Consider the following 10110-nt stretch of genomic DNA (forward strand, 5'->3'; position numbering starts at 1 on the left):
TAAAAGAAGGCGCAAGTTGGCAGCCTCCAGGCAATGCTTGGTGTAGGTTTATAAGTGGCTCTAAGCATTATTTCAGGAGCTTTGCTGAAGTGATGCTTGAGTCAGTATTTTGCAACATGTTCTTGGAGGTTCTAAGCATAACACTTTGAAAACAATTATATTTTATGTTAGTTCTCTTTTCAGCTTATGTTCTTGTTATGCAAGCCCCGCAAGACAGAAAAATGCTGTAGAGCAGCCTTTGCCAACCTAGTGCCGTCCTGTTATCGTTGGATGACAACTCCCATCAACCCTGACCATTGGGCTAAGCTGGATGGGGCTGATGGGAGTTGTAGTCTAAAACATCTGAAGGCCAGCAGCTTGGTAAAAGCTGCTGCAGAAATTACACTGCAGTCAGGTTACAGTAATACTTCAAGAGAGAACTCTCACAGTATCATTAGACTGGGAGGTACCAAGTGATCATCTGGTGCTCTCAAGGTAATATAAACAGCTAGGAGGTTTGTCAGGCCAATTTCCCCCCAACACCACCTTCAACATTCCATGTTGCCGTGCCATTTCGTTCTTGCTCCTTTTTAATTTGCAAGCCAATATTTTTTTGCAAGCTTGGGGAGTCTGCCAAATGTGTAGAAACCCTACCTTATCTGTGCGTGGCTCCATTTTCCTGTCCTGCTGATAAGCACGGGACTACCAAGCTCATTATTAGATATAGCAATGGTGAAGCAAATGAGAATATGGAGACACATTTCTTCACATGTGATCTGTAATTATGAGTATATTATTATTTCATCGTTGCTAGACATTGTAATACTTCTGTTATCTTGAATGGTAAAATTGACACTGAAAGGCAAAACAATCTAAGCAGAATGGATATTCTGAGCTGGGGGTGGGGGGTGATTATATATAATTAGCAATTAACTGGAACACAGGGTACATGTTTATTTTAATTTGAAGGTTAAAACAGTGTCTAACCACAGGAGGTGAACACAATACTAACTCTTAATCTGTCCTTGTGGTATTGACCAAATAAGCACAAAGAAAAACAAAGCCATTTTGCTATGCTTGTTTGTTTTCAGAAACAAAGAAACAAATGCATATCTAGAATCACTAGCAAATGTTATGCATGGGACGGCGAGGGTAGTGGGCACAGGACATCTCTCTGACCAAAAACTGGAGATTGTGCTTGCTAAAGTTCTTTTGCAGCTGCTGGTGTTGCAAAAATTAGATTCATAAGAGCTGAAAAGATAAAAGCAGATGGTTAATTGCTCTGTTTTTTTCCTATTCAATCTTTTGCACTGGCAGTGCTTTCAAAAGAGATTCTAGTTAGTGTGTGTGGGGGGGAAGCAACATTTATGTTTGCACACTGATATAGATATATATGTTTACGATCAATAGAACACAAAATTATGGATATCATATGTGTTTCTGACAGCATGCCACATCTTTTCCAAGGTAAGAAGCTGATGCAGAAAGTATAGATGCTGCGGGATATTTCTAACAATGGTGAACGTACCAATGATGCCCAATTCCTTGTGGGAGTGAAGCATAGCAGGTGCGGAAGGAGAAAACACTTATTACATGTTTACAATAAATGCACTGCCTGTTCAACATATAAGATATAAATTTCAGTCTGCCTTTATGCTTGATGACAGTAAACATTTATTTTACAACAGAAATTATAGAAGTAAAACTTTTAAATAAAAATTGCTTCCACACTTGAGAAGAATCAGGAATGGGTTGACATTATTTCTTCCTCAGGCATAGCCCTCTGCTTTTCTGAGGCCAGGGATGTTAGACAAAAGCCAAAGTCCAGCATGTCTGGTGGACATGCCTCAGGCCTTACATTTACCTGATAGGATTTATTTTTTCCCTTGAATATCAGTTCCTTGCTGCACAACATGCTTTGCTGAGTTTTGGAAGTGGCTAATGGTGCAGTGTGGTCTTGTGGCGAGCAGGGAATCACCGAAAGTAGAAGGGCTTGTGGGGAACATGGACTTAGCTGCATAGTTCCTGATTTGTGAAAGATGAGACTACTTGGCACTCAGATTTAGGGTCCAATTCTCCTATATGTGATGTAAACAAACCATCGGTCACAAAGAGTTCTCTAAAACAACGGGATACAACAATAAGAAGGTCCGTTAATTGTCATCTCTCAACTACAGTCTTTAGAAAAATGTGGAGAATTATCTGCAGTAATAACCTGACTGTCCTCTGAAGAAGAGTCCACAGCCTTGGAGGAGGTGGCATCCATAGGAGGGGCACCACCATCCCTTTCAATGTGTGGATGCATCTCAGGTTCAAAGGCCTGATCAATACTTCCTCTGTCACTGGCTTCTCCTTCAGATTCTTCTGCCATTTTGTCTTGGGACTCAGCTGCGTCTTCTTCTTTCTCGTATAAGAAGTTGCAAATCATGTTAGGTCTGCTGTATGAGAAATCTTTGTCCTTAAGCTCTAGCCATTCCACACCACCACCTGACAGAGAAAGAGAGAGAAATCAGGAAGCAGATGAGTTGGGGACAGGATTTTAAAACTTTTTTAACTACAGTAGTATTAAATTCATTAGTCATATCTATTCTTTGTCTCTCCTTTTCCTTTGGTCCCTTCCCCTTTCTTTGTCAGTGCCTTGATTTAAATGGTAAGTTCTTCAGAGGAAAAGAGTGAATGTCATTCTATGAAGCGCAATCTATGCTAATGGTTGTATATAATCACCATCAATAGGAAGTTTTAGGGTTAATCATGTAGCAGTAGTTAAGGAATACATTCATATATGCCATAAGAATACCAGTTGAGGGAGATGGGGACATAAGGAGTTTTGCACATATTATTGATAGCAAACTTATAAACAGGCCTGGTATGTTACCAAGTCAGGGCTAGGATTTAACTGGGATCACTAAAACAAAGAACCAGAACCACAACTCCTTGTAGGCTCAGTTACTTCCAAGTGGAGTAGAAGTGGTGCCAAAAGGGTATGTTTATGAACGAGGGAGGTTGAAAAGAAGTGAAGCAATCTGTATATACAGGAACTGGGCAAAGGAGGGTGGTGAAGCAATGCATGACATGTAGAAATCTGGTGAGCATGCAAAATGGGATTTATAGAAGGGGAACTATAGAAAGCAACAGCAATTTTCTCAGAACCACCTATGTTCTCTTCTCCTTCCTTCTTCTCAGTCAGGAGTGTCCGTGTCATGTTCAGCTTCTTCATTGTGTGGCATTTATATTTTAGCTGTATTTTTTGGTTGCCTTCTGCATCTAGTATAAGGAAAAATTACAGATTATTTTTAAGTGGTAACTTTACTCTTTGCAATGTTCCCCCTGCCTAAAGTTCTCTTGAGCTTTTGAAAAGCTTAGAACAAAAGTGTTCCTTACCATGATCTTCATTTTCTTCAAACACCAAACAGGTACCAAGAGTATCTGGGAATGAAAATGAACATTTTGTTAAGGAAAGTGCAGGTTACTTTTTAAATGAATAACACTCAAAAGAGTGGTATCTACTCTCATTAAGCAATAGATTTAGAAGATAAGTGTATGTAAAGTTGGGGCCAGAAGAGCTGATTAGTTCATACAAGGGGCTTTTGCTTGCTTCCTTTTTTCTTATTTAATCAGTTTACACCAATGCCAATACAAACTTCTCAAAGCTCCCCTCAATTTCAAAAGCAATTTGCAAACAGATATTGTAGCTAAAACTTGGATGTGAAAATTGTTGTCTGCTTTTAGTTAATGTTAACATCTCCTATGTTTGTATTTAGGTGTTTTTACTGTGATGTTATTTGAGAATTTATGGGTGAGATCCAACACTATGCTAGCAGATGCAACAGGACTTCCCCTACCCCTCATCTCCCCATTGTGCCCCTCCCCTGCTTCCTTGCGTCCCCAACCCTAAACAGATTTTGGGTGCGTGGGGGGAGGGGCTGCAGGAGGAAGGATAATTTCCATTTGTGCAAGTTCATTGTGCAAGCAGGACACTTGAACTGGATATCAGCCTAAATGTATTTGCTTTTTTTCTGTGTGGAAAAACAGCAAAGGTATACTACTAATAAAAAATAATTCTGCCTTGGCTCACATGACTAGTTTTATTGTGCATTGGATCCTGGCTTATGAAAAGAAGTATAGTATTCATAAAACATTTTCTTACCTTCATATTCTCCAGCAAAAACATATCTGTCTACTTGCAAAATGGGCCTCTCTGTGTCTACTCCCTGCAAATAATAAAAAGAAGAGTCACAGCTGCATTTAACAAAAAGATCATTAAATGCAAGTACCTCCCAAGCAATTTTGACTCAAAGCGCAGCCTGAATTGCTGAAGTCTGTAACACTTATGAAAGGTTACAGATATCATTGTCATTCACAAAGAGCACGCAGTCTCTATTTTGACAGTGTTTATGTACCCTAAGGGACGCAGGTGGCGCTGTGGGTTAAAGCCTCAGCGCCTAGGACTTGCCGATCGAAAGGTCGGCGGTTCGAATCCCTGCGGCGGGGTGCGCTCCCGCTGCTCGGTCCCAGCGCCTGCCAACCTAGCAGTTCGAAAGCACCTCCGGGTGCAAGTAGATAAATAGGGACCGCTTACCAGCGGGAAGGTAAACGGCGTTTCCGTGTGCGGCTCTGGCTCGCCAGAGCAGCGATGTCACGCTGGCCACGTGACCCGGAAGTGTCTCCGGACAGCGCTGGCCCCTGGCCTCTTAAGTGAGATGGGCGCACAACCCCAGAGTCTGTCAAGACTGGCCCATACGGGCAGGGGTACCTTTACCTTTTACCTTTATGTACCCTAAGCTGATTAGAACTTCCCACTTCTTGTGCACACAACAAAGACTTGCACATTCTTCATACATGACAGTACTTCCCCCACAACAACCGCAAACCAGACTATAGTAAGCAAAACACCTATATTGACTTTTGTAGGTTCTGAATAGAGGTTTGTTGTTCTTAACAAAATCTGCAAAGATGGAAATTTGTATTAATCACACTCACCAAAATCTTGCATTTGTTATCACATTTTTCCAGAAAGTCTGAATCAATTATTCCTGACAGTTCCACCATGACCAATTGTTCCTGGGGGCAGAAAGTTTTTAAAATATATTTGAAACAATGTATTCATAAACTCCATCTCCCTTACAGTCCAGCAGATGGAGCCCATCTGCAAATATATTACTGCTATACAACCACTTTCCAGGAGAACATATACAAACACATCCACCCAACCATCAACCTCTATGTTGAAATTGCATGCATTTATATTTTCAACCAAGTTTGTGATGCTATGGGAGAGCAAGACATCCACACCTTCTTCTCCCCTCCAAGTTTCAGTAGGTTGGATATCTCACATTAGTTAGTTTTGCTCTAATGCAATGAAAGTGATGTGCATCTTTCTCCAATGCCAATTTGCAGCTGCAGCTGACTATTTCAAGTCTTATACAGTGGTACCTCGGGTTACATATGCTTCAGGTTACATACACTTCAGGTTACAGACTCCGCTAACCCAGAAATAGTACCTCGGGTTAAGAACTTTGCTTCAGGATGAGAACAGAAATCATGCTTTGGCGGTGCGGCGGCAGCGGGAGGCCCCATTAGCTAAAGCGGTGCTTCAGGTTAAGAATAGTTTTAGGTTAAGAACGGACCTCCGGAACAAATTAAGTACTTAACCCGAGGTACCACTGTATTTGTTTCATTAAAAAATAAATAAATCTGTTGCCTTTACTTAATGGCTTTTCAAAATGTTTCACTGCTCTCACCAACTTAGGACATGGAAACAAAATCATAACAAAACAGTTTAAAGTAAGTATCAACTTCTGATTCTGTATTCCTAAGTAGTGCCCACTAGAACTGTTACTAATAAATATGCACCAATATATGCAAGAGGTAGACAAAAGCAATTCTTCTCTTCTGAGTTATAGTAAAAGAAACATAAGATGCATTCACATTTATATTTTCAAACACCAGCAGTTTACTCCCACTTAATTCCAGCAGTAAAGCACTTCACTATTGTACATTCTGCACTGCTATTTCAACCCAGAGTAAACTAATGCTGCCTCTTTCTGCTTTCTTTCATAGGCTGACATAAAAAGTACTAGCACTCCCACATTTTGTTCCACCACCAAGTAGGGGAGTATGCAGGAGCTATATACAGTTGGAAAGTAGGTACACTCTACTCCTTAACCATTTACATACAATGTTTCAACCATTCTGAGGGAGACAGCATGAAAACTACTGATGGAAGATGCAGCTGCAGTTACTGTCACTGCTGGCCCGGAGTAACTCCTGCGGAACAGGGCCATGTTCAACACAATATCCAGCAGTAAAATGCATTAATGTTTATTATCAAAGTAATAAAAGGGCATGTTTTTCGCCTTTCCTTTGGGGCTATATTCCAGGTGTACAACACATGCTTTGCCCGTAGAAGGGCCAAGTTCAAAGCCGCATCTCAAAAGTTATGGAGCCGGGAAATATTCCTATCTGAGATGGAGAGGAACATGGACTTCAGGGAGGTAGACAGACTGTATTCTGCCGGATCAGGATGGGAGCATGTGACCTTCCAGACTCCCAACTCCCATCAACCCCAGGCACCATTGCCATTGGGATGGATAATGGGAGTTGTAGTTCAGCAGGGCTGGCACTCTGCAGATGGACCAATATAACCTGACAGCATGTATAAGGTATACATGTATTCTTTTATACCATGAAGTAATCATTTTAGTGATCCTGGATATGGACTAGTGGAGGCAGAAGGCTTTTGAATATTAGGAGATCCAAGTGTTGCACCTATTTCACTACAGGGAATGGCCCTCCAGATTTTTTGGACTACAATTCCCATCATCCCTGACCACTGGTCCTGTTAGCTAGGGATCATGGAAGTTGTAGGCTAAAACATCTGGAGGGCCGCAGGTTGGGGATGCCTGCTCTAGTTTCACTTCGCAAGGTATGGAGAGGTGAGTCATGGCATTAAACGCTGGCGATGACGAGACTAATGCCAGTTACCAGGAATCGAGTCCGACCGAGCTCAGCAGAACTTATTTCCATGTAAATATGCGTATGTATCAGGTTGCCCTGAGGAAGCGCAATCCCCATCATCCATCCGTAGGCGTCAGCCCGGGACTCCCAACGAACCCGGGACGCTGCTCCCACGGCTCTCGGCGCCACAAAGAAAGGCCCAGGCTGAACCACTGGCAGGCCGCTTTCCCTGCTTAGACCCCGCAGCGGGAAGGCAGCCGGCAGCCTCGTCGCAAAGTGAGCCGCGGAGCAAACCCTGCGGGGTGGGGGAAGAGCCCATTCCTGCCACCCACCTCCACCTCCACCTCTTCCCCGTCGCGGGGTACTTCCGCGGCCTCCATGCCGGTAGCGCCTCAACGAACGTCACGTGATCCCCCTGCCGCCACCGCCGCCGCCATCTTACGCAGGACCCTTTCGGCAAGAGCAGCGCCTCTGGTTGCTGCGAGGAGGACTCTGGGCAGGGACAGGAGAGCCGCGCAGCTCGCAGGCTTGGGGCGGCGGCTTCTGCTCAGAAGCAGCCGAGGGGGAGGCAGGTACAGTTCAGGCAGTCTAATGATGACTCATAATCCTCTAGAAAATGTTACTGGGGTGTTTTTAAACATATATATCCTGACCTATAGAGAACTTTGGCGGGGAGTGGGAAAGAATTCTCGCTTGTATCTTCCGCGCTTTTAACATAAATGTGGTCATTTCGCGGCTTTCCTGCTGTTTAGCAAAGTCCTCTCTGTTAACAACTGTTCCCTTCACTGGTCATCATCTCGTCCCGGATACATTTTTAAATTTAAAGTATTTATATTCCGCTTTGCGTATAAAACTGCAAAGCACGGTGTAAAAATTAAGCCGCCCACTGTGCCGTAGTAATAAAAATAACAAGACGTACATACATCCAAAGGAAACGGACAAAACCTTAATGTTAGCTGCGTTTTTAGAACTAAAATAGGCGTTTTAAGAAGAGCTCTCGTAGGTCAAGTATTAAGGTCAGCAGGCTGCTTTTTAAAATAGCAGCTGCTGGGAACACAAGCCAGTCATCCGTCAAACTAATTCTTCTAATCGTAAAATTGCAATTCACCTTCTCTCTTGATAAACTCTGCATGATCTCAGATGCACTCTCCCTTTTATCTTGATGTAAGCCATATACTGTATAAATAATGCTTTGAAAACCTGCACTCCCCTACTAAACTGTATTTTAATTACACTATCTTGCTTCAAGACTTAGAATTTTAGCAGCACGTAGGTAAATTAATCTCGTAAGTTTTACACAAGCAGGGAAATAATTTGATACCGTTTCCTTGGTGAAGACAAGAGGGAGTAATTAGCAGCTGAGATTTCAGTACTGTACTAGCTCAACTTCACGAAACACACAAAAGCCAAACCAAACCAAGGCTGGTATGGGATGTTAGGTAAAGGTAAAGGTACCCCTGCCCGTACGGGCCAGTCTTGACAGACTCTGGGGTTGTGCGCCCATCTCACTTAAGAGGCCAGGGGCCAGCGCTGTCCGGAGACACTTCTGGGTCACGTGGCCAGCGTGACATCACTGCTCTGGCCAGAGCCAGAGCCAGAGCCGCACACGGAAACGCCGTTTACCTTCCCGCTGGTAAGCGGTCCCTATTTATCTACTTGCACTCGGAGGTGCTTTCGAACTGCTAGGTTGGCAGGCGCTGGGACCGAGCAGCGGGAGCGCACCCCGCCACAGGGATTCGAACCGCCGACCTTTCGATCGGCAAGCCCTAGGCGCTGAGGCTTTAACCCACAGCGCCACCTGCGTCCCTGGTATGGGATGTTACATTCATAATAAAGCTGGTTATTCATTTGTTTGTGATGAGATACATACACGAAGTGGAGAACACAAGAAATGAGAGAATAAAAGGAGTTGATTGTTCTTATTTTATTAATGCATATTTGATATTAAGCAATCTCATTTTGATTTAGTCAAGAATGTTACCTGTGGGAATATGGTCATTTGTCCATAAGAGCATGGGCAAAAGTTCATTATTGCAAGGATGATTTCATAGCAGAAAGCATTGCTTGGAGCATGATCAACGCGTGGAGAGCTCATGCCATCCAATGATTGGTTCACGTAGCATAGCATGATCAAATACGTGGTCTGGTGTGAGAACATGAGACTAATGCATTGTATTGTCTTTTATCTGCTGACTGAGGCAAAGCTCTCTCCTTGAATTTGTATCTTTTCGTGGACACACAATAAAGGCTGTGCTCCAGCAGCTTCTAGAGAGAGCTGCGGCCAGATTTCTGCAACCCATCTTGGCGTGAGACTGATTATTTACGGATGGCGAGCGGGTTCTCGTCAGTTACCAGTAGTGGCAAAGCCACAGGGACAGTATCATACACTTAATGTAACCTGTATAGGGTGTTAAAAGGCAACTTGTGTACACAACAATGTAAGGGTATTGATATAAACACCATTACTGTTATGGATTCTTAAGTGCTACTCCACAACAGGTTAGCAATACCTCCAAGATGTTGGTCTCTATTATCTATGTCCAGCAGCAAGTTTCAAAATAAGTGCTTACCATCTATAATTTTAAATTTGCTTTTTTCTGTTGCCTGCCAGCAATGATTGTCTTATTATTTATTGCATTTATAACCCACCTTTTTTCTCAGATGAACTCAAGTTGGTGTACATGGTTGTCCCCCTTATTTAATCCCCACAACCACCCTGGGATGTAAGTTAAGCAGAGGCAGTGACTGGCGCAAGGTCACCCAGTGAGCTTCATGGCCAAGTGGGAATTTGAATCCTGGTTTTCCAGGTTTTAGTCGGACACTCTAACCACTACACACTAGCTTTTCACACCTTATAGGCAGTCATCCACTGCATTTACCACTTCCTCTGTATGTCCACTCCTCTCATTATCAGAGCACTACCTATAATTGGATCAAATTGCAACCAAGCGTTGAGGTACCTTAAAGAAATACAGTAACAGTTTTGTTAAGATCTTTGTGGACCAGAAACCACTTAAGATACATGACATGGTAGCCTCAGATGCAGGCACACATACATGTGTAGATGATGGCAAGATTAGGGCAGAGGGATTTAAAATGTAAAAAGTAGCGACAATTCCAACTTGGTTGTAGGCAAACTAACCATAGTAATCATTTAAAAGCAACATTGCTAAA

At 43.0% G+C, this 10110-nt stretch overlaps 1 protein-coding gene across 1 annotated transcript; it reads right to left on the reverse strand.

Annotated features, from left to right (window-relative positions):
* Positions 1-1629: 1629 nt before the first annotated feature.
* Positions 1630-7509, reverse strand: GTF3C6 (general transcription factor IIIC subunit 6). Its single transcript, XM_079971763.1, has 6 exons — positions 7269-7509; positions 4960-5040; positions 4127-4190; positions 3361-3405; positions 3133-3243; positions 1630-2466 (listed from the first exon to the last, which is right to left on the reverse strand). Exons 1-6 carry the CDS (start codon positions 7314-7316, stop codon positions 2147-2149), a joined length of 669 nt encoding a protein of 222 aa, XP_079827889.1. The 5' UTR covers positions 7317-7509; the 3' UTR covers positions 1630-2146.
* Positions 7510-10110: the final 2601 nt, after the last annotated feature.

The sequence above is a fragment of the Podarcis cretensis genome, assembly GCF_951804945.1.
Source record: "Podarcis cretensis genome assembly, chromosome: 3".
Taxonomy (NCBI): Eukaryota; Metazoa; Chordata; class Lepidosauria; order Squamata; family Lacertidae; genus Podarcis; species Podarcis cretensis.

What these genes read in the sequence shown, in the direction of transcription:
- GTF3C6 (XM_079971763.1), bottom strand. Translation starts at nt 7,316, where the DNA reads ATGGAGGCCGCGGAAGTACCCCGCGACGGGGAAGAGGTGGAGGTGGAG. An exon ending in TTTTGCTGGAGAATATGAAG is followed by an intron (nt 3,406 to 4,126) that starts GTAAGAAAATGT and finishes TTTCATTCCCAG; the next exon opens with ATACTCTTGGTACCTGTTTG. An exon ending in GGAAGGAGAAGAGAACATAG is followed by an intron (nt 2,467 to 3,132) that starts GTGGTTCTGAGA and finishes TTTCTCTGTCAG; the next exon opens with GTGGTGGTGTGGAATGGCTA.